The sequence below is a fragment of the Aythya marila genome, assembly GCF_965140915.1.
Source record: "Aythya marila genome assembly, chromosome: 4".
NCBI classification, from domain to species: domain Eukaryota; kingdom Metazoa; phylum Chordata; class Aves; order Anseriformes; family Anatidae; genus Aythya; species Aythya marila.
In genome coordinates, this window is record NC_139045.1 from 26643994 (window position 1) to 26670906 (window position 26913).

The 26913-nt window shown below is 36.5% G+C and overlaps 1 protein-coding gene across 4 annotated transcripts; it reads right to left on the bottom strand.

The window, feature by feature from the left end:
• Nucleotides 1-519: 519 nt before the first annotated feature.
• Nucleotides 520-26913, bottom strand: ANXA10 (annexin A10). 4 transcript variants are annotated; one of them, XM_082759049.1, is made up of 12 exons: nt 26774-26913; nt 16742-16826; nt 14820-14914; nt 12543-12656; nt 11445-11535; nt 10770-10849; nt 8456-8509; nt 8221-8314; nt 6690-6785; nt 6012-6070; nt 3738-3860; nt 520-1642 (listed from the first exon to the last, which is right to left on the bottom strand). In XM_082759049.1, the coding sequence occupies exons 1-12, from the start codon at nt 26789-26791 to the stop codon at nt 1574-1576; spliced, it is 978 nt and encodes a 325-aa protein (XP_082615175.1). In that variant the 5' UTR covers nt 26792-26913; the 3' UTR covers nt 520-1573. The 4 variants fall into 4 exon arrangements, with proteins under 4 accessions (XP_082615175.1, XP_082615176.1, XP_082615173.1 ...); XM_082759050.1 differs by having other exon boundaries at nt 16742-16823; nt 26774-26912; XM_082759047.1 differs by lacking the exon at nt 520-1642 and having other exon boundaries at nt 3627-3860.

A 26913-nucleotide genomic window follows, 5' to 3' on the forward strand; every position in this document is an offset into this window, starting at 1 on the left:
GTGAAATACGGACGTTACCTGCAGCTACAGGTCCAAAACCGAAGTGTAACTGAAGTTTAGGGCAGCACCATAGTCTGAGCTTGGAGCGATAACATGCAGGCATAGTGTACAGCTCTACCTTGTGCTAGGGCTTCGTGAACTTTCCTCCTAGGTCCTTTCCACCTAGAGCTCTCGATCAATAATTTTCTACTTCAAACATTCTGAGGTCTATCAGCGCAAGAGGGACCCAAGTGAAATTTCAAATTTATTGCAGATCGGCAGTTTTGTAGCCTAAGGTCAGTATTTGTGAAAAGCAAGGTACACTAAAAATACATTGTTTTCAGATGGGGAAGACGTAGGTGCAAACAGCATGAAAACAAACATATTTATATACTTTAACAGCAGTGCTTTATTCAGTCATACTGAGCCAGACTGGCAGAAAGTCACTACCTATTTTCAATCAAAGGTTTATGTCAAGCTGGAAACTTTGAAACGCAGGCAAAAAAATAAAACAGAACAATGACTTTAGTGTAATATTACCTCATTTATGCTTGCTTTTAAATCCCTTACATAAGGGGCTGACAGGAGATACAAATAGGCTAGAGGGTACAGTTGATAGACTGAATAGGCTCAAAATGTTTTAGGAAGTGTTACGTTTTCCTTCGGGATGATGACCTGAGGCAGGGTTCTGCCACCTTTATTCGCTTCAGTATGAGTTGTCACAAAATGTTCTCAAACTACGTGTGCTGGGCTTCAGGAGCACTGGCTCTTTGAACCTCATTTGGTGGTGAAGTGTTACCCATTATTAGCCAGCTCACAAATTACACCATAAGAGACACCCTAGGAATACCTCAGCACCCAGAATATCCATATTCAGTTAATGATTGAAATGACAGTGGAATTTCAAAATGGAACTGTTGGGCAGGCTGGGTCAGTTTGCAGAAGGCCATGCCATGTTTCCTCGTCCTGTGATTTTCAGCGCATGGCACTAAATCAGTACTTAGTTCTGTTTTTCTTTAGTTTCAAACAGAAAAAGGGAAATGTATTAAGTAGGTGTGCTAAATGAAAAAGAATACAAGAGTATTCTTCAGTGAGTGACTGATAATAGACTGGGACAGATGCTTAACTTGAACGTAATAAAGCTACTGTTTCAGAGCATAAAATCTGAACTTTAAGAAGAGGGGAAAAAACATTTAAAGGAGGAAATCTGTCTGCTAAAAATAAATAAAATGTTTTTTCTCTCCTAAATAGAAGTGAATAGGTTCTTCTGCATCTATTGTCTAAGGTTTGGGACATTGCAAGTCTAAATGATAAATATATGCTTACATAAAGTTGTTTTACTAGTTCTTCCATTAATTTACTTTTAATTATACTAACAGAAATATTAGGCAGAAATAGAGAGAAAGCTCTGTTTCTGACAATGTTTGTTTACATATTTTTTCCATCTCAAGAAAGATTTAAAATTAAGAAATGTATAGCACTGATTTTTCAATTATATTATGTAGATTAGGTATCTCTTACAGTGTGTTGTGTACAGGTTCAATTTCCATTTAAAATAGATTTATACAGGCTTCAAAATCCATCATCTTCTTCATTAATAATCTTCAGCATCGCCGGCACAGATAGCAAGTAAAGCTCTCTCATAGTGACCTGAAGCAAAATGCTGCAAGAGAAAAAATTCTGTGACTGTACTTATTTTTTCTTCTGTTTGTGTGTGACAAAGACTAGAGTGAAGTTATCATGTTTTCTAAAATATTAGTGTTTTTATAAGGATTCTGGGCCAAGATTTTTTAATTTCACATAACTCAGGTTTTGGTTACTTGGGGACCTACAAGCAATCCACCTTTGAAAAGTCCAATTAATTCAGTGTAATGCTTCTCGAGTTCAATACCAAAAAATCACGAGCAACTTCTTACAGCTGCTGCATATCTTACAGTTGGAGTTTAGCAACAAGCAAAATGCAAAGGGTCTTAGAAAGAGTCATTTTTGTACAATTCAGCAGTCCTAAAGGTATGATTTAACATATGGAGCAAGAGTACAAGAGGGAAAGTTTTTATGAAGGTTGACACCTGAACTTCCAGGATAAGACCAGACAAGGGTAACAGCAGTCTGGTATTAGTGTAACAGAATTTCTAGGTTGGAAGAGACCTCAAGATCATCGAGTCCAACCTCTGACCTAACGCTAGCAGTCCCCACTAAACCATATCCCTAAGCTCTACATCTAAACGTCTTTTGAAGACTTCCAGGGATGGTGACTCCACCACTTCCCTGGGCAGCCTGTTCCAATGCCTCACAACCCTTTCAGTAAAGAAGTTCTTCCTAACATCTAACCTAAAACTCCCCTGGTGCAACTTAAGCCCATTCCCCCTCGTCCTGTCACCAGGCATGTGGGAGAACAGGCCAACCCCCACCTTGCTACAGCCTCCCTTGAGGTACCTGTAGAGAGCGATAAGGTCGCCCCTGAGCCTCCTCTTCTCCAGGCTGAACAAGCCCAGCTCCCTCAGCCGCTCCTCTTAGGACTTGTTCTCCAGGCCCCTCACCAGCTTCGTCGCCCTTCTCTGCACCTGCTCAAGCACCTCGATGTCCTTCTTGTAGCGAGGGGCCCGAAACTGAACACAGTACTCGAGGTGCGGCCTCACCAGAGCTGAGTACAGGGGGACAATCACCTCCCTAGCCCTGCTGGTCACACCGTTCCTGATACAAGCCAGGATGCCGTTGGCCTTCTTGGCCACCTGAGCACACTGCTGGCTCATATTCAGCTGACTATCCACCATCACTCCCAGGTCCTTCTCTGCCAGGCAGCTCTCCAACCATTCCTCTCCCAGCCTGTAGCTCTGCTTGGGGTTATTGCGCCCCAGGTGCAGGACCCGGCACTTGGCCTTGTTGAACTTCATGCAGTTGACCTCAGCCCATCGGTGCAGCCTATCCAGATCCTCCTGCAGAGCTTTCCTACCCTCGAGCAGATTGACACACGCACCTAACTTGGTGTCATCTGCAAACTTACTGAGGGTGCACTCGATGCCCTCGTCCAGATCATCGATGAAGATATTAAAGAGGACCAGCCCCAGCACCGAGCCCTGGGGGACGCCACTAGTGACTGGCCTCCAACTGGACTTGGCTCCATTCACCACGACTCTTTGGGCCCGGCTCTCCAGCCAGTTTCTAACCCAACGAAGCGTGCGCCAGTCCAAGCCACGAGCAGCCAGTTTCTTGAGGAGAATGCTGTGGGAGACGGTGTCAAAAGCCTTGCTGAAGTCAAGGTAGACCACATCCACAGCCTTTCCCTCGTCCACCCAGCGCTTCACTTTGTCATAGAAGGAGATCAGGTTCGTCAAGCAGGATCTGCCTTTCATAAACCCATGCTGACTGGGCCTGATCGCCTGCTTGCCCTGCAAGTGCTAAACCTTGCAGGACAGTGCAAAAGAAGATGGTATAATTAGTGTAAGAAACTTTTCATGCAACATATTCCTCAGAATATTCTGCCCTTTTTTTATTCCCCCTCTTGCTACTGCTGGGGAGGGACAAAATCACACAGGATGAGGGTGAGTTGAGAATCCACTGCTTATTTACCAAGGTCAGCCTGAGGCACTGAAAAGATATGTTATGGATATTAAACATTACCTTTTTTTTTTTTTTAATTATTATTTATTTATTTTTTAATCTATTGGAGTGAATAGAGATTAGCCCTCAGTACTTTTCCAGCAGGGCTCTGCACATGCTGCCTGTGCTGAATATATGCAAAGTGTGTAAAAACTTACTTTAATATCATGAAAGAGTGATTTGCCATATCTCTCTTTGTATCGTTGGCGTATATTCATCAAGTCAATTTCACTCCTGGCAATGAGAATCCTTATGACTGTTTTATTGTGGAATCCAAACTCCTGAAAAGAAAAGAAGACGTGAGGAAACTTGGCAATTGGACAGTATGTGTTTGCCTGTCTGTACGTGATAATATAACTTTTTAATGCATAAGCTGATGACTTAGAGCACCCATAAAAATATTCTAGATTTTAAAGGAGTTTAGGCTTTGAAAGGATTTGTTCTGCAGAGTTCACATGCTTGAATAATAGAATTCATATTAGTGAATAACTGAGATTCCCCACATAAAAGTGTGTCTTAACATGCACTGAGCCTTTTAAAGAGAAAAAACATGAACTTTAGCCAGTTGTCATAGGTAATGGGTTTTGTAGTTAGCTGTTGTGACTTCATTATGGAGTCCAGTCAACCTGTATTAAAGCCAATAATCTGTTTCACAACAGCTGCTCCCCAGTGTGAATTCAGTGAGATTTTTAACCACTGATTTAGAACTTAGATAGCTTGTATTCAGCAGTGTTTTATTTTAATTGTTTCTAAACAAATTTTCACATTGTGATCATATGGAGAATGGAGACATCTAGTGGCAATAAAAGTAATCAAAATAGATTTGTGGGTCCTGATTACCAATTTAGATTGTATAGAGCCAAATGGGTACTTTTATTGTCTAGCTATTTGTATTGAAATCTTGTTCCCCAAAAGGCAAGTAATAAGTGATGTTAAAATAGCTGCATATGGAGAATTTGATACACGCTTGCTGGCTAGATTAAAATCTTTCCTATAAACCACTATGGACTGTGATTTCAAGCATTAGAATCCTGTTTTTTTTTTTTTTTTTTTTTTTTTTTTTTTTTTTTATGTTGTATTGTAATGGGTGTGTAAAAAGCTTTTGGTGTAATCTGGGCATAGCTTGATTACAAAACCAGACACAATTTGAAATTCTTGCATTTCTTCCAAGAATTATCCGTGTTCATTAAAACAGTTTGTGAAAACAGAGAAAAGATACTAATTAAAACAAGATGCAGATGTTTATTCTTAGTCCTTCAAAACTTTTTGAAGTTATCTGAATGCATTACACACATTATCTGAATATAATACTGAAGAAAACTATCTGCATGATATTTTTTAAATTTTAAAATGAGATTTTAATCTGAAAAGTATTCTTGATACAGGACCTTTGAGAAACATTACTTTTTCTGTTAGCTGGTATTTCCTGGTACTTTTGGCAACGCTTCTTGGCATGTGCCAGAACCCTCTTTTGATCACTCAAAATACAGCCTCTTCCTCTCTGCCTGCAGGATTTTCCTTGGTTCTTTGCTGCCACAGGTCTGATTAAAAGAGCTTACAGCAGTAGCAGCAGCATCTGGAAGAGGGTACTTGGGGCCCTGTTGAAGTGTTGCTGAATAGTTTTGCTCAATGGTACTGGCTTGAATCCCATCTTTGCCATCCACATTCTAAAACGATTCGTAACATTTTATCCATGGCCTGCTTTTATCACCATCCTCTGAAGATCATGTTTAAAAGATTATGCTTAAAAGGTTATATTTTATTTTTTATATAACATAATTTCTAATTATTTCCACTAATTACTGCCTCATTATTTTCACTAATGAATGAAAACCAAATGGAAATATTTTCAGTGACCTCTTGTAGGAATTGTTTATAGGTTTTTCTTTGCACTGGCCTACGTTTCACCATGGCACTCATTTGGCTTAGTGTGTTAGTACTTACGCACAAAGGTAGAGGAACCTGCATGTATACATAGAGGCCCACAAGAAAATATGGCAATTTGTTTTCTTGTAATAGTAATTTGTAATTTAATTACTTGTGATACTTATTAAATCTCTAGAGCCAAAAATATCATAGTATGAAAAGTGCATATCCAGTTCTGCACAGCAGGTGGAGATACAGTCCAGAGAAAATAAAAGCTTTCAGTTTAAAAAAAAAAAAAAAAAAAAAAAGAAAAGAGGAAAAGAAAAAGGCATGTACCAGACATATCTGTAAAAACATCTAAATATTTAACCTACTACTGTTACTGGTAAATCCTAACTGTTGTGTAGGCAGTACTGCTACGAAATTTATTTAGGTATCAAAAGTTTCAAAACACACCATCACACCATAAAGATTGAACAGATTGACTTGTAAGTACTTGTTTAAGAGTAAACAAGTGAACAAAAAATAGGGAAGCTGCTTTTTATGATACATGGAGGACTACTTACGTGAATTGCATTGTAAAGCCTGTAAGCAAAGTAGGAAGGCTTGTCACGAACACAGAGAACTATGAGAGAAGTTACAACAGGTAAACATAAGATTATTATAAAATCATTTCTGTTGGCCTGGGTAGTGCTACCCATGACTCAGCTTGAATTTATGCTACGAGTTTTCAAAAACATGATCACATTTATCGGTTAAATCAAAGTCTGGTACCTATTTTGCATGGGTACTCATTACTTTTGCATAGGAAGGCCTATTAAATACCAGTGGATACTCTCTTATGATATTGGCATAGAAATATTATGAACCTTATTCTATAAATGGAAAACAAAGGCACATAAAGCTTAATGCTTGTTTGTATACCAGTGAAACTCCTGACAAATTTCACCACTGATTTAATGTATGTGCATCTATCATTGATCACACAAAATTTATTATCAAATCAAGAACAGCTATTAGTTCTGCTCAGTCAGAATCTCATGCTGCATTTTTAGTTTTACGCAAACGTGGAACAGTAATTCTGTTCAAAAACCCTTTTCTAGTTATCTCCAAAACTTCTAATTACACAGCATAGGAGAATAAAGTGGAGAAAAAAATCGGAAAAAGTATTGTTCTATCTGATATATCATATTAGATATTTATTAAGAGATCACTGCTATTATAAAATAATATTTTTATGTTACCTATTGCAACCAGCAATTCTTGAAAATATCCATCGTAACATTCATTAATGGCATCTACCAAGTCTTGCCCGGAGATATTTTGGAACTCCTGAAAAACTTGGGGAAAAGAATCTTCCTTTATTATTATTGTCCATTATCAATGATCAACTTCCTTTTTTTCCTCCTTCACCCCAGTATTATAACTCTTGACTTTATTTTTCCTCTCCATTTCTTTTCAATGCTTCATTAAGTTTATATACCCCAAGTAAGGCAATCTAAATGAGTAGCCTGAAACCTGGCTTCCAGGACACTCTCTCCTTAGATTCTCCAGATAGGATTTAAAATGGATGCTCACCAAACCCTATTTTTCAACAGGGAGCTTTAATAAATTCTCTACCAACCTGTGCTTACGAAACCTGTAAGAATTTTGTGTCAGTAAGATATCTTCCACACTCAGCTTGGCTAAAACTGGCCAAAGGTTCGAAGATTATGAGAAGCATGTGATACATAGAACATGTCAGTATCCAGACATGTACACTCTTTGGATAATGCAAGCATGTGGACTTTCAGAGACAAATATACAGGGCATGCCTACATGAGCTTTAGGAGAGCAGGAGAATTTTCAGCTCACTGCCCACTACAGAACTTAAGGAGAACTACATCCTCAAATCTTTTGGACACAGAGCATAACCAGGAATGTTATGTTGCGTTAATCCCACCATCACCAGCCTTACAGAAGTCATGATAGAGGAATTCTTTGTTTGCTGCATGACAGCAAAGTAGTTCTAAGCTGCTGTAGTAAGCTGGCATAAGAAATAGGGCTAGGTGCACAACAACAAACTTGTCACCAAGTGGACTTTTTTCCACTGCAGAGCAAAAGATGTCTCTTGTCACCAAACAGATGTCTCTTTTCTATAACGGAAGTTTTTTTTTTTTCAATCTGTAATTACGTCTGACTATGTAGTTTTAAATAAAATTTTCCAATATGTTCCTGTGTTTGTGTATATTCATTAGGAGAGCAGATGTGGACCTTGCAAATTCACCCATCAAAAACTTCTTCGAAACTTCTGTGGAGATGCTTCAACACCGCAATGTGTTTTGACATACAAACATTTTTTGGGAATACTCTGACTGCCTCTCTCAAGGTGGCTCTCCCAAAGTGTTTTCACTCATAGCTAAGAGCTACTTAGGAAAAACAAGAAAAATAGATTAGGAAAAATCTGCCTTGTCATGTTGTGTTGTGTACACACTGAGTGCAGCCCTACCCTATTATCTTTCTTTGGCCATGCATTCTTTACTCTTTTATTAGGCCTTCTGACATCTAGCTGTTGTATCTACAGCTGTCTGTAGGCATCAGGAAAGTTCAACTTTGCATTACTTCCAAAATCCCATTAACATCAGCGGGATTCTGAGAGCTCCAAAAGTTCAAACTTAGGTTTCAGGCTAATACTCTGCTGCACACTGAGCTTCCTGGTATGTAAACCATGCTTTTATTAGCAAGTGAGATTTTTCCTTTCCACTGTATGTTCAAGCAGCTGAACCGCTGGATTACCCATCCACAACTGCTGGTAACTCTTGTTGCAGAGAATCATTTGCAGCATGTCTTTGTGTTCGCCTGTTTTCCGCTGACATGCTTCCCATAGAATCTATTATGCCAGAAAAAGAAAAAAACACAGAAGATTTTAAGTCAGTCCTAAATCACTTTAATCACTTTTCAACATTTGCATTTGCTTTTTTTTTTTTTTTTTTTTTTAATGTCTGAGAAGCCCACATGTGACTTTATTTACCATTGCATCCTGAGCAGCTGAAGAAGGATCTGCATATCCTTCCATCCTTGTTCCCTTGGGAAAAAAAATATATAAAATAACTTTATTCAAAAGTTTAATCCTAAATGTAGGAAGATGACATTTTCTCTATATGATGCTGTGTTGTGATTCTTGAGATACCACACACAGAGTTTTACACTGGGTCAGTGTATTAAAGGGTTAAATTCGCAACCATAGAAAATATCTTCAAGTTGTCATTTTATGTATTAATTTCTTGTAAGCAGAGGAACTCTGGAATGACAGTCTTATGAGAGGAAAAAAACATGGAAGTGGATAAACTGGCCCCATAAATATCCCATTTTTAGTTTGATTTTAAGTAAGACTTTACCTTACTGCCACCATGCCAATGCTATGAATGTTACATTGCTTACAATAATATGTAACTGCGAGGGGAAAACAAGTATAAAAATTGCCATTCAATGCTTATTTCTTATCAATAGGCATATTGCCAGAAGAATCCTTTCTCATTTTTTTTTCTTCCTGCACAAACTGTAGGAGCAAACACATCAAACAATGGCAATTTTTGCCTGCTTATAATAATTGTCTAAAAGTAAGATTAGAAAATTGTTTGGAAACTTGTAGAATGACTGATTTGTTGTTCTTTCCTGTTAAAAAAAATAATTTGTATTTTAATGAAATTGTAACAATTTCACACAGCAAAGAGTGGAATTCCTAGTAACGGGATAAATTACTTGAAGGAGATCATGCCGGAATGACTGCATAAAGTTACATACAATTTGTTTAGGAAGAACTGACTATTCCAGAACCATTTCCTTCCGGAGGATTTTGCTGCAATACACTGACTGATGGCTGATTTCTGTAAATTCTGATGTGCCTCAGTGTGGATATCAAAACTGTAATTACTACACTATAGCAGTTGAGTAGTTTGCTCTCGATGTGTGAAGCATATTGACTTCTGTTTGCAATTAGATGTGTGTGTCATCAGTCTCAGGATTTAACAGAAATCAAAGCAAAGGGCTTTGGAAAGAAAACAATGCATTGGAAAAGTTGCTATAGAATAATCTTCTCTGAGCTGGATAGAACTAGAATGAAAAAGGATATTCTCCAGTGAAATATCACTGACTTTTAATATAAAACCATATCCAGACATGGATGATTCAATTAATAAAGATAACATACACAGTATAGATTAGTAAAGCTCTAATTTCCTGCAACTGTTCTTTATCTTGAAACAAATAACCGTTAGATCTTATCTACAAAGTTGCTGATATCAGGCCTCTTCATGACTATCCGTGGTTTAACAAAGACTAATAATTTAGACTGAGATAATTTATTTTAAATTTATTCTCTTGACAAGTAAAAATTTCCCATGGTTTTAGTAAAGGTGAGAAGTGAGGTTGCCTAATCTGTAGCTCTTCATTTCTTAAGCATGGAAGAGTTTTCATTATTAGAGGGAAAAGTACTCCAATGTTAGAAAATATTGCCTGTTTTTAGCTTCCACCTTTGAAACATCAGCTTTTTATCTCTGTACCTCAGTGAAGCTTACTGTCATTTCAAGTCGTAGTAAGAAACATTCTCCCCAAACAAACACACAGAGAAATACAGATATACCTTATGTATGCTATTATCTGCTGACATTCGTTTTGCCATTATTTGTTATTCTGGTTTACAATACATTTTAAAGATACTGAGCATGGTGACTTCAATGAGAACAGATCACAATCTCACAAGGATCAACAACTTTGCAGCATAAAACTGCAAACTGGTAATACCGCAAAAGTCGGTGTGTGATAGTGGGAATTCTTGTGCCGGCATGCACACGTACTGTGATTTAGCATGTGCAGTAGTACAAAGAACGTAATGGTTAAAACAGGGAACTGCATAATGCATTCTTTCACAGTCCAGTGTGGATATATCTCCAGTTTTGCAAAATGCCTAGGCTGGATGATGAGCCTTATAGTCCGACAACAGAGAAAACACAGCTATAAAAATGAAAATCTCTTTTGTATATGAAAGTAGACTCCTTCTGAGATGAGACAGATTGACCGGAGGGTCAGCAGCTGAATATCCAGGGACTTACTAATAAAATACGCTGTTGACTTTTGTCTCCATCTGAAAACCAAAGTCAAAGTTGAAGTAAATGAAGTAATGCCAGCTCTCTTCCTCATCTGCTCTTTCCCCTCTCTTTTTCAGAAGTGTATCCCTGTTGAGCTAACCTGAGCTGCAGTCACTTTAGTATTTAAGGATTCTCAAATAGTATCAACAGTTGCTCTGATTTTTAATAAATACGCCATACTGTTTGTTTTTACAGTACCTGAGCAAGGTTCATAAGCGTGTCTCTGAAGTGACCTGAAGTCTCAGAATCGATATCTTGTTGAAGATCGTTATTATATTCTAGGTTAAAACAAAAGCATGTAATCTAAATCAAAAATGAACATGCTCTGAATATTACTAATGAAGATTAGCAAACACAGGACAAATAACTGGGCTGCAAATACATGCCCATTTTCTAAGGTGATAATTGAACAAGAACCCTTGTGGATTCCGCATGGACCTAACCACAGAGGGGCTCTGCCCTGCCTGGGGGCCTCAGCCACTAACCTGGCAGCCCTGCCACTGCTGCTGCTGTCTGATGGCAGGATACTTGGAAAGAACCCTCTAGAGAAGGTGAATTGAGAGTTCAGCCTGAGAAAAACTGTTCATGTTTTTCTTTTGAAAAAGTGTGCCCAAAGTTTCTGAACATCTCCAAATGTGGCTGCCAGGTATTTCAAACGCAATAGGCAGCAATAAATCTCAAAAATGCTGTGTCATATTTTAAATTTTAAACATTTTGCTTTACCTTTTAAAATATAGTTATGAGGAGGGGGGGGGAAGAAGGAAACCAGTTAGCATTGAAAAGTTCTTGTAGTTCAGTTCCTTCCCTCATGCTAATATATCCAGGCTAATACACGTATTACAGCTGCTACTGTACACTTGTGAAATACGTTACGCATTAAGTAGGCTTCTTTCATTTGGAATATCTCCATATTTGATCTTGAGGCTAATATGTCAATCAGACAGTTTTCTTCTGTGTCTACTCCCTATGTAGAAAGAAGTAAATATGAAAAGATTTCATTAGAAACCACAGCTTTCAGAAGACAGCAAGGCATATATTAGATGTAATAAAAGAATAGCAGTCCCTGTTGGAGCAGTGTATGGTGCACCTTTGCATACTCTACCTGTTTAAATAGAAATTGACTTTAAATTAATAGTAGAACCTTGTACTGCAAATATACTCCTACTTACTCTGAATTGTTGACAGAAACATAATGGGAAGAATTTTAGAGCTTGACTAAGAATTCAGGATTTGCTGAAAAAAAATGAGACGCAAAGACTGAGCATACATGCCCAGCAAGCATTCAGGCAAGCTGAAGTGAATATGAACACCAGTACTGTGTGGTGCTTCTGGCTGCTTCTAAGCCAGGAACACTGGGAAGAAAAGGATTATTTTTATTTATTTATTTATTTATTTTTCTTGAAAATGTGCAATTGGTTCAGTTTGAGTGGAGTGGTCATTGACTTGTCACAGGGTAGTTTTAAGTGTTTATTTATGTACACGCTATGCCAAGGAAGTATTGATCTCTGCAGAGGTAAAGCCTTAGTTTATGGCACTGGGACCAGGACGTGGGATAAAACTGGTGGTTGCTGCTACCTTGTCCTTTCCCAGAATACCCACTCAAATAAAAGACAGGAACCTCTATGTGGAAAAAGTTCATAACCAGTATTTAATGCAGCTGTTCAAATTAATTCTGTACGTAACATACAAGAATGCTTGCAAGATCAGGGCCTTACATTTCCCTGTAAAACTATATCTTTAGTTACCCAGTTTACCACAGGTGTATTTGTTGCATGACTAGGATATAATTTTTGCAGTTTTCAGCATACCAATAAATAAATAAACTTCCCCTAGCTCTCATATCCTAGTGTACTGTGAAGTACCTTTCCAGATGTTTATCAACCATTTAAATATATAAAACATCAATTAAACATATGTTCAGTAATATAATTGGTGACCATGTTCCTGAGTAATTCTTAATTAGAGATGTACCTTCAAGGCATGCCAGAGCTCATGGGCGTCATAGGAGGCAGGTGGATACATCAGGCCAACCATGACTTCTTTGAAGTGATGAGAGAGATTCTCTTTTAGGTCTGTTATCAAATCCTTGAAAAGACAAAAATGCATAGACAGGATTATTTCAACAGTGACGCTTCACAAAGACAGCTTAAAAATATTAGCACTTTTCTTTGTAAATGAATGAATTGTCCAAGATGAATGAAGGTGAACTGTCCGAGATGAGTTCTAGAGAAAATTATGTAACAAAGATATTTTTAAAAATAGTTCCTACTCCTTTTAGTACATGTGAGATGGCAATAGATACACAAGCAGGGAGACCACGTAGGCTTGTTGATTTTTGCTTTATTAGAATACAGAAGAAAATTCAGGGGTTAAAGTGCAACTACTATTTAACGGCTTGGAAACCTGAGTACTTCAGCAGAGCATCTGCAGCTTCCCGTGGCATAGTCCCTGTGTGAATCTGTGGGAGCTAAGCCCATGGAAGTCAAATCCCATAACACGCAGGCAGTTTCTTTTACTTTTTTTTTTTCAGGGTTATTCACTATGCAATTAATTTAAGAAATTATTGCTCCCAGTGCATAAAAACTTCTGCTTTGGATTACTTACTGAAAGGTTCTGTGCTTCAATTTATGTATATATTTTATTCAAAAGGAATTCACAACTTCTGGCAGATGCTGGATTAATAAAAAGGAAACTCTCCTCTTCCCCCAGCTGTGTCTCAGTACTCACTTGCCAGGAAGTTGACTAATGATGAGAGTTTCCTTCCCACTGTCCCCTTTCCCAGTAGCCTCCTTCAAAACACTGAGAATGACAAAAGCCTGATTATTATACAATTGCTGCTTCTGATTAACCTCATGCAGTTTTTTCTCTTTCTTATTTTATTTTTATTTTTTTCCCCCCACTGGGCAGCTCTCAGATAGGCTCTGACCTAAGTCTGAAATTAAAGGAGTATCAGAAATGGTTTCTATGATATAAACTGTTATTGTACAGGAGAGGTACCTTTTTCAGGTGTGTACATTGTTTTTGATATATATCTGCATGTTATGAAATTAGTAGCTAGAGTAGCAGTGAAGGAGGATGCTTACACATTAAAAAATAGTTTTATGATGAAGAAACACACAGTCTTCACTGAATGCACATTAGATGCATTTGACAACCACTAAATCACACATGGAATAGAAATTAATTCATTAAGATATTTCACTTATGACAACATGCCTGTGGGAAAATGGGTTAATAATACAAATGGGTACTAATTAAAAAGTACCCCTGCAATCAGAACTAAGGAAAGTTAAGTATAAAAAATAAGAAAAGACAACTCTAAGTTGTCATTATCAATATTTCCTAATTGTCTTCACTAAATTTTAAAGGCTGTGTATGTCTGAGTCATGGAACTGGTTCTGTGTTTTTTACAAGGTATCTTCTGTAGTCAGTGATAATCGTTTAGTTACCGATAATAGATCTGGAAATGGGATCAAGGTATCTATCTCTTTTTATACATTTGAGAACTTGCGTTGTTCTTCTGATGGGCTTTTTTTATGTTTTAATAACACAAACCTTTAACTGTTCAGTAGTCCAAACATTAAAAAAGACCTTGTTTTAGATATGATAAATTTAGATAAAATACATTAAAAATTTTGAAACACCTTTCAAAGAATCATAGGTTTAACATTAAGTGGCTCAGACAAGTACTATGCTTACTGTCTGGGTAGGGTTGCATGGCGTAAGGTCTGAGAATGTCCATGCTTGAGTTGAGAACATTAATCAGTGACTGAGTAAGAATTCAGCTCCTTGTAATTGATGGTATGGTGGTTTTTTGGTGTTTCAACCCAAATAGAATACTCTTTTATTATATTTCTAAAGACTTGGAAAAAGTATTGCAGAAAAGATGTTCTCCCACAACATGTTATGTTTCCCCCACACTAGAGGAAGAATTAAGTCTTTCCAAAAAATCTTGCTTTGTCATCAAAGGAACAGGATGAGCTATAGAAGGAACTTTGCATATCCTTTTTTTTTTTTTTTTTTTTTTTTTTTTTTTTTTTCTAATAGTGTGGCAGAAATTCTGCTGTATAAATGACATTTTGAAAACTTCAGAGGTAGTGAGAGTAAGGGGAGGGGAACTGTGTGCCAGTCTGTTGGTGCCAGCCAGTTGTCCACCAGGTTTTTGACTCCAATGACTGACCTGAGAGAAGGACTGACCGACTGCACTGGAGACAGAAGTAAGGAAAGTACAGAGTGGACCTGTCATACCCTGCCATACATGTCTCTGTATGCCTCAGCAATCATAAGCCGCTGTGAATTGCAGCGCTGCGTCAGGATGTCAATCAACACATCTTTTTCACAACCTGAAAGAGAAACATGACACAGACTCTAAATTAACAAAATGTTGTTATTTACTTAGGCTTGTGATTGTTCATGTTTTGTTCAAGAACGTTAACCTAATTTCTTGAAAAAAACCAGACCAACAGATTAATATCCCACTGGTATTTACCAAATCAATGATATTTGCTTTGCTTATGTACCTTTCACTTGCTGGCATAATACCAGCAAATAGTGAAGTGTATGTTATTATGAGATGTATCGCCATCTCTCTCAAGCGAAATGGATTTGAAAGCATCAATAAAACAGATAGCAGCTTTCATCTGTTCAGAACTAGGCGTATGAGAAGAATTTGTGGCTGAGCCTGGAAGTCATGCTTTTATGCCCTCTTGATATTGATTAAATTGTCATTTTAGGATTAGGGACCTCTTTAATGGGAATGACAAATTCAGGCCATTTGTTGAAAAACTGGAAGATACTTATGTTCAGAGGAACTATAAAAGATAAATGATGAAGTTTTAAGGAATAATTTGTTTTAAAAATCAATTTCGGAGTGCATTTTGTTGAAGGTTACCTATGCTTTTTTTGCTTGGTCACGATAGTTTAGAGCTAAACTTCCATAACTCATCAGTATCAGCTACTTAGGAAAAAGAAGATAATGATTAACATATTCTGAAAATTATTTTGTCATTTTGTTATGGATATTTAAATGCCTAAATAACTTTACTCATTTTTCTAACACCACTGGCATCAGTGGAATAACATGTGACTAATCCTCTTTACAAGAATGAATGTTGTGTGCAAAACCTGGGGCCAAAGGTGTCAGTGCTTGTAAAGACTATGGACACTTAAACTGTTGTAAGCTGAACTTCATATTTTGTCAGTTCTCTTTGAAACTAGAACTTTGTTCTATGTACTTTGCTAGGTAAATTAAGGTAGGGTTAATGCATATGTATTTACAATAGGAAATGACGAGTATCATCTTTATACTGTCATGTTAGCAACATTGCATTAAAAGTGCTATTTAAAGTCTAGCAAAATGTTTAAGTAAAACTTCACCTGTAGTGAACTTAAGCAAAAAAAGCTACTTCTTGTTGTTCTTAGTAATATCCATTACAGTGTTTCATTAGACATTAAGACTGAATCCCTCAGTTTTCCTTTAAACAAATTGCAAACAGAATGCAAGATTTGGTGCTGTACTACCTTGTGAAAATCCCGAGAGATATAAAAACTGTGACACATGCAAAATCTTCATTTGAGGAATATGTTTTACATGATAGTGAAAAAAAATCATCTTTCAGATCCTCAGCAATACCAACTTTGTTCAACAGGAAACCAGAAAAAATCAGAGGAAAGGAACAAAGGAAAATGTAGAGGAATAGCAGTGAACAACACTTCTTTTTCATCCATAGACTGAAAGCAAAAATTCCTCCAGAGGAAAAGGTAGTCAATACTTTAAAAATGTCTTCTCCGTTTCTTTTTATTTCTTGGTTACTACTATTTAAAAGGCACAACAGTTTCTGTTAATAGTTAATTGTTGAAGTTACAATTAAAAATTTCTGGTTTAGTCCTTCACTGTAGTGACATAACATAAACTTCTATTTTTCTCAAGGAAAGCATTCACTACTATAAGTGTTGGTATATGTTTTAGTTTAATCTTAATCATATCTGAGTTCCTGCAAATACATAAGTTACTTGGACATCACCAGTGAGTCTTACTGTGATACCTTTAAGAATCAACACATACGTGGTGATACTTTTAATATTACAAGTATCTATCTATCTATCTATCTATCTATCTATTTGCCTTATTCTGAAATAACAAACATGTTAGAATCAGTGAAGATACTTACTAATTCCCTGTAGGGCTCCTCCTAGCACCTGAGCATCCATAATAGGGTTAAAATTTGGAGCAGGAAAAATTGTTCCTTGTGTCTGCTAAAGGAGAAAGAAGCCTTTAGTTGAGGTGTTTTACATCTTTAACTGAATATATAATTCTGGTAAAAACCAACAATCATAAGGTTAAGCAATCTTTGCTTTATGTGGAAGAGTATGCTAAGGTTTAAATTTATGAAACGGAATTTGCAGTAAACCCTAGGAAGGCTGTGTAAGTTAGGCATGAAAAAATAAGGTTTTAATATAATGTATTTTTCTCATTAAGATGTAACAGCAATGTTGTGTTTCTCTATTTCCTAACCTTTTTCTGAAAATATTCTTTTATCTTTCAAAGTTAATTTGTTATATCCCTGACAGTCTTTAATATCTATTTCTCTTGATATTTCTAATTTGAAAGGACTAATGGGAAAATAATGAATGAGATGTTGTGAGATGTTAGGTTGCTTAAAAAGGTAGTAATTTTTAAAAGAAATTATGTTACTGCTAAGTGTGAGATCTTTCTGGTTTGCCACATAGAAGGCAACACCATTTTTCTAGTTGCTTTTTAACTGATTAAATTATCTTCAGTTCATTCTCAGTGATACTTTGTTTCATACATTCTTATTCTTTTTATGAAATTCATGAATAGTAAATGGAACTGATGTACTCATTTTGATAGAATCACAGATCTAGGAGTATACAGATGAAAATAACTGAGGTTGAAAGCTGCTTAGCTCTGTCCCTCTGTTAACCTCTTTAGTTTCTCTGAGGACACTACCTGCCTTTTCAGATTTATCTGGTATGAAGGTTATCTTTTATGATGATTCCAGTTCTCAGTCAGTACACCTGATTAAAATAACCCTTTTAACTAGAAATTTCCATTTAAGTGGAGAATGGGATATAATTTACAAATGCAAATGGTATTTTTATACAAATACCTAGAATTGGGAGGAACACTAATTACGTTAATTTTTTTTTGTTTTGTTTTGTTTTGTTTGCTCTACATACACTTGAAAGCCTTTTGTATATGGTGCCTTCAGTAGTAATGACATACACATACTGGTTTTGTGTATGGCCACTAATGATGTGCTTTTCTGGCTTGCAATTTTAGGAAAGGAATTTAAAAGAAACAAGCAAGAAGTAGGTATGTTTGAAGAGAAGGAAGATAACATGTTTTGATCTGTTTGATGATTACTTCAGACCTACCAAGCAAAAGTAGGGGCAAGCAAATTGTCAGTGACTAAGTGAGAAAAAGAATGTATGGTCAGAAATTTAAGATTTTTAAAGGAGTTACTTTACACACACAAAAAAGAAAGTATTTGCTGACAAAAATACCTTTCTGCAGTTTGGTTATCATTTTAGGTACAAGGCTCTACTTTTATAACTGAACATAAAATACATACTACCATTTTACTCATTAAAAACTATCAGGAAAATATGAGAGAAGATTCTTTGCAGATAGGGAGAGAAACACTGACCACAGAGATGACAATGAGACCATGCCAATTTTTATTAGGTGATACATAATGTATCACCTAAATTGAATTGCAGACTCATCCACATGCTATCTTCCACCCCATCTTCCCCTTTCAATGTGGGAATTGTCTGTGTGTCCTGAGCCTCACTGGTCATGTAACATATCCGTTGGTTGTGATTAGCCTCAGCAATTGAGTATTTATGTCCTCACGACTTCCTATTTTCTTATAGTACACATGCTCTTCAGATGTTGTTCACCAGAAGTCTCTGAGGCACGTGCCACTGGCAGCAGTGTGTAATTTAAGTTCTGTTTGGCCAGATGGTACGAGGTGCTAGTTGTGATTATTTCTCCCCTTTCCTTGCTAGCATGCCAAATAGTGCAGAGCATCAAAGATCGCTGTTCCAGGAGACAGAAATGCATGAACTCTGTGGCTGATAGTCAGGTAGCTGGACAAGCCACCCTGAAGCTTACTGATAAACAAAATCGCTATGGAAAGAAGTGCTGGAAGATACTGTTAGAATGCAGGATCAAAAATGTATATTGATGTATGCTCTGAGATAGGAAAATGAAATTTAGCTTTCTGCCTCTGTAATTCATGCCTTTCAAAATGTCTGAGCTACTAAAATAGCTCATCAATCTTGAGAGGGAAAACAAAATAAGTCCAAAACCAAACTGTTATAAAATATTATGTTAGAGTTGCCAAAACAGAAAATGTTTTGATGGGAATAATAATAGAGAACGATAGGATGTAAATGGATCTCGAGTTATACATACAAGACTCAAAGACTTTTAGGATAGACTTTAAACCAAAGATAGGAAGTGTAAGAGTATCTGGCATTCAGTTTAGTGCTCTATGAACCTGTCACGGCCCTTGCTAGTCAGAAGGATGGTGGGGAGAGAAAATCTTGGGGATGTACATATTTAATCAAATTGAATTTAAAGTAGCAATGCTGGCTCTTCATCTCTGCAATAGCTATGAACAGGTTCCATTCCCAGAATGATTAGTTATCTCAAAGTATTTCCTTTCACAATTTCAGGTTTGTGGTTTCACAAAGTGAACAACTAAGTCACTTTTAGTCTTTACAGCACTTACAATATTTGCACTAGAATCACAAATAATCTACTATATGGATGCTTTAACTGTGGATTCCTGCATAGTCCTTGGAACTAAAATTTTGAATATGTATCTTTATTCATGAAGCAGTCAAAAACAACAAAAAGGCCTTGCATGAATGAGTATTTGCAAGAATATAATGAAGGGATTCATCATAGCAAAAGCAAAACCAGTTTTGAATACACAGATTTGCAGACTTGGAAGTTTTTGACCAAAGAAATAAACACAGCTCTTGCAATTTATCTTTCAGGCAAAATAATGGATACTTGAATGGGCTCAGTTCCCTCATGGCTCAGTGGGGCTGCTGAACACTTCTTTTAGAAAGTATTCACCACCTCATTCACCATCAGCAGATACAACACAATCTAGTAAACTCCTTATATTAGATCTAGCAAGGATCTAATTAATGACATAATGCTTTTAAGTAGAATCAAATTAAATATGAAGGTTCCCTTTGAGGGGAAGAACCTTCATCCTTTTATTTACTTTTAAACAAATTAAAATTGAATTAAAATTTTCCTGTAGTGTACACATTGTAATTGGCTTTGTCATTCATACCCCACAAGACATTTGTGCCAGTGTTATTTTTGATGAGGATTTCCAGTGTCCCTTGGATTTGGATTTTCTGAGTGGTTTCTCAGCAGGCTCAGCACTCTGTCAATATGTAACAGTTCTCTGAAGTGAGCTCTAGGTTTTACATCATATGCACAGGATCCTTGGGAGGAATTTCTGCATTACTAATTGATGTCTTCTTGTAGGTGCAGCTCACAGAATTACTGCTGCAATGTACCTTTATGAAAGTACCCTGGTATTTTGTGGTGTATACCCAATCTAACCTTTAGGAAGATTTATTCCATCACAACCTATGTCAGTTCTATCCTGCAACCACTTTCATAATTTCAGTCTTTGACAAGCCTGTGGAGTTGTTCCTGGTTCATTTTATGCATTTAGTTGCACAACCTTCAGGAGTATATCACTTCATAAACTTGATTCCACCTGTTTTCGTTGAATTTTTGATGTAAGGTCACCAGCAGGTCAGAGCCAAACCTTTACAGCAAACTTTGTTGATTTGGGGTCTGAGTTCAGTATGATTTGGCAGTGAAAGCCTACCACATACTGTGTGCTGCAACCATTTGTTTTCTGTGCTGTAGCAAAGAATTCCAGGGATCTGTGTGATATTTACCACGGAGGGCAGAGCCTAGGAAATTTACTAGTAGACAGTTCAGTAGAGACAGGGATTGCTTCTTCAACCATACAGACCTGTCTGAAGTAAATCCTGCACAGACCATCTGTACCCTTGTCAGAGAGGACAGGGCATAGCCAAGTAGTGCAGAGGCAATAGTGGCAGTACTATCATGTGGGGACAAGATGCTACATGGCAGGTGAGAAGGTAAAAAACAACTTGCTTCAAAAGTAACACAGAAATCCAAGAGGTTGCTTTTCTGAGAAACTGGCTCTTCTAATGTCCTCTGGTGCAGTGTTATGGGGAAAGTGTAAGCATGGAAGAGATGGTATAATTTCAAGTTGTTGAGCAAGACTGAATGATCACAGTAATCTTCTGTACTGAGAGAGAAGCCAGGAGGTTGTGGCAGGCACTGTGTTTTGTAAAGGTTTGCTACAATCTTGTAGTTGTTTAGAAGTGCATGTAGTTACAACATTCTTTTGCTCAACATTCCTGAATAAAATGAAAAAATACACCAAAACAGTGATCACCTTGGCAAAGCTGGGGCTCTGTTCCCATAATCTAGGGCCCAGGTTCCATAGTCTCGGGCCCAAGGTTTGCATGTCTAAGTGTGCCTAGGAAACGCATGTATAACTGCGGTGTTCATCACTGCACAAACTGACAGGGCAGATCAATAGAGGCATTTGGTTTCTGGATTAAATTAGTACAGATTGAATGTTGTTCAGAGAGCAGACAACCACGGGGCAGCAAATTGTCCATTTCCATTACCTTTGGTTAGAGAATTTCTACTGTCCTGTTTTGCAGTGGGCCATTTTTAGGGTTGATTAAACACCTGAGTGTAGTTGCATGTGCTGCTGTTTCACTTCAGTCATTTTTATTGAAGTCAGATGTGACTGACCAATAAACCCCTGTAATGGAAGAAGGCTCAGTAGAGCTAGGTATGAGTGATGTGCTTATGAAGCTTAGTGTTTGTAGCAGGGAGTGTTAGGGACTGGTAATAGGAATCATGTGGGTATTGAACCGTGTAGTGCAATTGCTGTGTTTTGCTAAATGTTGCTTCCATTTGTATTGTTTTCAGTATGTTTTGTATAGTTCTAAATTAAAACTCCTGTGTAACATCAATTATCATTGAATAGGTAGGTTGATACTAAATGTTGTACTCTCCATGTGTGGAATATCTGAAGAAAGATGGTTGGAAGCTGTTGGACTCTGACAGGAAGTTTTGAGTCTATGGCCATTTCTGTTACGTTTGCATGTCTCTTTTTTTTCTGTAACTTCTGAAAAGCATGGGGAAATTAATAATATGATCTCATTATTTTTCTTGTGTATACCTTAAGATGGTTACTACAGGTATGTTGAGTTATTCCCCTCTTGAGTTTTTCTCACTTAATGCTTGTTTTTTAAAATGCGCTTAATTCTTCCAAAAGTCTATGAGAAGATCCTAAACATCTAGTGAAACTTATTTGAAAGAGAGAAGTCTACCTACGTACAGAAAAAATAAACCTTAAATGCCTTCCAGTGAATGAAACGTCCAGCAGGTTCAGAGTAATTCAAGGAACAGCTCCCCATTGATCAGGATGAATTATTACGAGGGACAGAGCACTGGTACCATCATCAGATTCCAGCAGCTTTGAGGCAACAATCACATTACAATAACTCCTTCTGCAGATTAGTTGAAAATATTTTACAGGAGCAGAGAGCACATCATAAATCAAATGAATGTCACTACAGCTCCCTCTGCAAAATAAAAAACATGAGGTGGCAACTACTGTGAGACAGAGCATCAAGAATTACTGTGGCTGATCACCTAAAAAACAAGACAAACCAAAACAAATAAACAATCTGTGCTTTTATCAGAAGCCCTCCTAGATAGAAGCAAGGTAAAAAATTACTGATGCGCCCAGGAACAGCAGTATTAACCCTCAGCAAAAATGACTAGAAAGCATGTTGTGGATCTTGAGCACTGGGTTGTTATAAAGATGAATTCAGAGGCGAACAGGATCGGCTGAACGGTGGATTAAGACACACACACACACAAAAGTCTATGCTTATGCTGATAACACCTTTCCTTTTCTTAAGAAATAGTTTGACAAAGGTGTTATAGTTTCTAGTTCAGCACTTCTAGGTTATAATTTATAATGCTAAAAACTAGATTCTAGCTTTTCAGCTACAGGCTGAATAAGTTTGTTTTGTTAAAAGTAGGCTCTTCCCAAGTTTAATTTTTCTGGTCATTACTGTAATGTTAGTTCAGCTTTAATTTGCTGAAATTGGCTTTATCAGTGAAATTTTAGAAGAGGAAAATCTGGTAACATACACAAATGCTCTTGTATGTCCTTAATCATTAAGTCATTTCAAGATTCTAAACCAGATATTAAAGCATCTAGGGCTATTTCCATTATCTCGAAGGAATGCAGACCAGGCTCTTAGTGCTTTCTCCAACTCTGGGTTTAATATATCTGAGTTTCTCTCTGTAGGAAAATCCCAGTTTAATTATGTATTTGTAATCAGCTACTGTATACTTACACTAAAGTTCAAGGAAGTATTATGTCTCCAGACTAAAACCAAGTATGCTATGTGGCTGCTGTCTTCAAATAGAAGTGACTCAGAGGTTCACTGGAGTACAAAAGAACTAATCAACATAGGTGCTGAAATACAAAACTGCTAAAGTCAGGAAGAGGGCAAAACATGGGACATTAAAAAAAAAAAAAAAAAAAAAAAGATCTAAAATTCATGCTACACCAACTTTGTGATCCTGAATTTCACACTTAAAATTAGTATTATGTTGTTATTTCCTGGGAACAAAAATTGTATTTCATGGCAAAGTTCAATCTGCAGTGGTGAAAGTTGTATTGCAGTTTTCGTGATGAGGAGAAGTTAGAGCTACTTTCACTGAATTTCATTTCTCAAAATACAATGCTCTGGACTCACCCATACAAGTATTTATAAAAACAGATTTATTTCCATAGAAGTGGTGCTGTTGGGACCTCCAGTTTATACATATCTGCGTTTGCTTGCACATGTGAGTTTAACTCTTGAAAAGAACTGATTCCAAAATGGCAATGCTAACAGAGCAGCTTTCTGTGGAGACGATGGAATGAATAAAAATGAAGATAGAGACTAGAAAGAGACTATACAATTTTGGTAAGTCTGAAGAACTATACTTGCACCCTACCTGCCTTCTGTACAAGTGCAAGGAAGTTATACCTTTTCCTGACCAAAGTCATAAGCAGTTCAACAAAAGTATCTGTAAAAGCTGAGGCTGCTTTTATCAATTCACGATACACAAAGTTCAAGCAATTCAGTCTTGTGATGGAAACAGCAATCTCAAGTATGAACAACCTTCTAATAATATTTGTTCAGTAAGTCATTCTGCTGATAACAAACCATCAAAGTCAGATTCCTTAGTCTGAATGTTTCCCATAAGGAATATCTACTAAAATAAAATGCTTGCTTTAACAGCTAACTACATGCTATGTGATAGCTGTACTTTTGCAAAGATATCCTCTGTGTGCAACTTTATTATTAAAAAACAATATATGTTCACGAGTAATTTTAGTTCACTGTGAGAGTTTATTGTATGTTTTATACTTCATTTGGATAATATATGAGACAGTAATGGGAGAGAAACATTTAAACATAGAAAATTCAGTCTTTGTCCAAAATCTTCCATCTTTCCCTATATGTGTATTTCAGAGAGGGTACAGATGTCTTCTTATTTGGTTGCTAGTAGTTTTACCTCTGTACGTACTGTGGGAAGCCATTTCCTGTATGTAATCTCTGCTAATGAAGTTGCACAGTGTTGCTGAATCTGTCAGAACTACTGCTGTGAATACTTCCTACATCTCACTCTTAATCTTGGTTGGCTACATCCTATTCAGTTTTTATATAACATATGCAAATACTAATATTTAAAACATAAAGAAGATAACCTTAAAGAATCAACTAAATTTAGAGAAAAACAAAACAAAACAAAACACGAAAAACACTATTTCTAATTCCTTTTTCCTGTTTCTTAAAGTTCTAGATCAATAGTATATTAGTCTATTGAGATTTCTTCAAAATGGCATTTAGATCTAAAGCATGCTCTTAAGATTTGTCCTCAATCTAAGGTTGTGTTTAATGAGAGTAGGCAATAAATTAATGTGACTCACAACTCCATCCTACATGAGTCCTGCTTTCTTGCTTGTGATTTGCTAGTGCTCTTAGAAGAGTGATTTTCTGCTGTTTTGTTGCCAAGTCCCATGTGAGAAAAATGCCATTGCTCCATAATGGACTCTATGTTGAGGAACCAGCAGACATCCAGGAGAGGATGTTTGCATGTGCTCTACATTATACTCGCCCGTTCTTTCTCCTCAGCTGGGAAGTCCTTTCCACGGGTTAGGAGCCACTGAGCTAGTTGATACAAACCTCCTTTAATTTCTCTCCCTTACCAGCCCACATCACATGGAGGAAATGGAATTAAAGAGTAAAAATTTACCCAGCCCGAGAATCCACAAAGATACTTTTTCAGAGAAAGTCTGTAATCAGATCTTGATGTCCTTCATGAGGCAGAGTCTACATTGTCTACATTCATTTTTCTGCTCTTTTACTTCTATAATTGAGAAAAACAAAGGGCTAATCAGAGTCTCTTTACATGTTTTAAAGGAGGGGGAATGGAGAGACAATATTCACACCAACATTTAATTTGCAGTATTTTGGTGCAATTGAGAGGATCAAGTTAGGATCTAAAGTCCCCTTTGCTTAAGTCAGTCTTAGGGGCTGATTAATGCAGAATGATTACATTAAATGAAGCCTAAAATAGCTGGCATAATCATCTCCCTCAGTGAAGAATCAGTATATAATCTATCAGGTTTTTCTGATAATGCTACCAACCTAGTGCAATATTGTTATCTTACAAATATAATTTACTAATTTTAATGACTTAAAAGTGAAATAATTTATCCTTTAATTTCTTATAATTTACTACCCTTTATACCAGGCAACATATCACTTGAAGATGCAGTGTCAATGATTTAAATACAATTGGTCTTGGTAAATCAGTAGATGAAAATAAACTGAACTTTTTGAGTTCTTCAGCTGAAATGCATCTACTAGGTTTATTAGGTGGAGTAGTTCTTCTCTTGCTTTAGTTATCAGGAAGAGGTTAGTTGTTATTAATTAAAAGAGAAAATAGGAAATGAAGAAAATCCCTTTTCAGTTACTAACTGGTCTAGTAAAGAATGTAAGATCCCAAACTGTAGAAAACCAGACACATTGGTAAAAGCCATTCAAGATCTAGTTCTCTAGGAAAAATAAAAAAAAAAATAAAAAAAAAAATATATATATAATGCTATAGGAAGAAATATTTTACTGAAGAGATTCAAACAATTAGTGCAATTATGGTTTTAGACAAAGTAAGTAAGTAACAAAAAACTTGTCTACTCTTTAAAGAATTCTACATTGATCCATAAATTTATTGGGAATGCACATGCAAAACACCTTTAAGAGGAATGACTCATTATTCCTATTAGTAATTAATTAAAGTACATGAAAATCCTTAGTGAACATAATTATCAGTTTGCCAGGTGCAGAAAGCGATTTCATATTTTGCTGTCAAAAAATAATAACTAACAGTAGTTTTCAGAATGGGGAATTAAAATTGCAGTATGAACTTTCATTTTCTTGAAGAGATCATATGGAAGCATCTAGTATATTTCTACAATTTATTAGTTAGGAACAATAATCAATAGCTTTTCCTGTGTTATAGTGCTTTTACAGGTACCACTTTTTAGTTTAAAATATTTTTTCACAATGTGAACGAAAACAAATGCTTGTGAGTGATAAAAGTGTATAGTTACTTTATGCAGTTATGCAGGCTTTGAAAATAGAAACCCACCAAAATACTGGTGGTTTTATTTTTTTTAGTGGTATCATCTGAACAACTCATATTTTAATGTTTAATGTGATTTGGTGGTTGTATGCAACTTTGTGTCTCATTCAACAGCTTAGTGCAAGTAAAGAAAACCCACAAACTCACAAACAAGTAGCAGGAACTGATAATTCTGTATTCTCTACACTTCATTTTAGACACTTCATATATACTGTCGGTAACCCCAGAATTAGACATAAATCTCAAATAAATGAACTTCACATGATATTAATTTCTACCAGTGGAGGGAAATGGGTCTCAGCACATGTTAACAATTCAGAAGCAATGAAGAATTTAGAGATTTCAGAGAACAGATCATTATACTCACATAATCTCCACAATACATTTTGATGCAAGTCTTCAAGTTCTGTTGAGATCAAAACAGTAACTTCCCTAAAATAAAGCTAACCGTTTAGTGAACAAAGTTGGAATAGTTATCTCATTCTGTTTTAGAGAATTGAGAGAAAC

Bases quoted from the DNA above. Each gene is read 5' to 3' on its own strand.
- ANXA10 (XM_082759047.1), bottom strand. The intron at 8,315-8,455 runs GTAAATAAAGTC...CTGGCATAATAG, and splicing joins CAGCTGCTCAGGATGCAATG to ATTCTATGGGAAGCATGTCA. The intron at 3,861-6,011 runs GTAAGTAGTCCT...TTTTCTTTTCAG, and splicing joins GGCTTTACAATGCAATTCAC to GAGTTTGGATTCCACAATAA.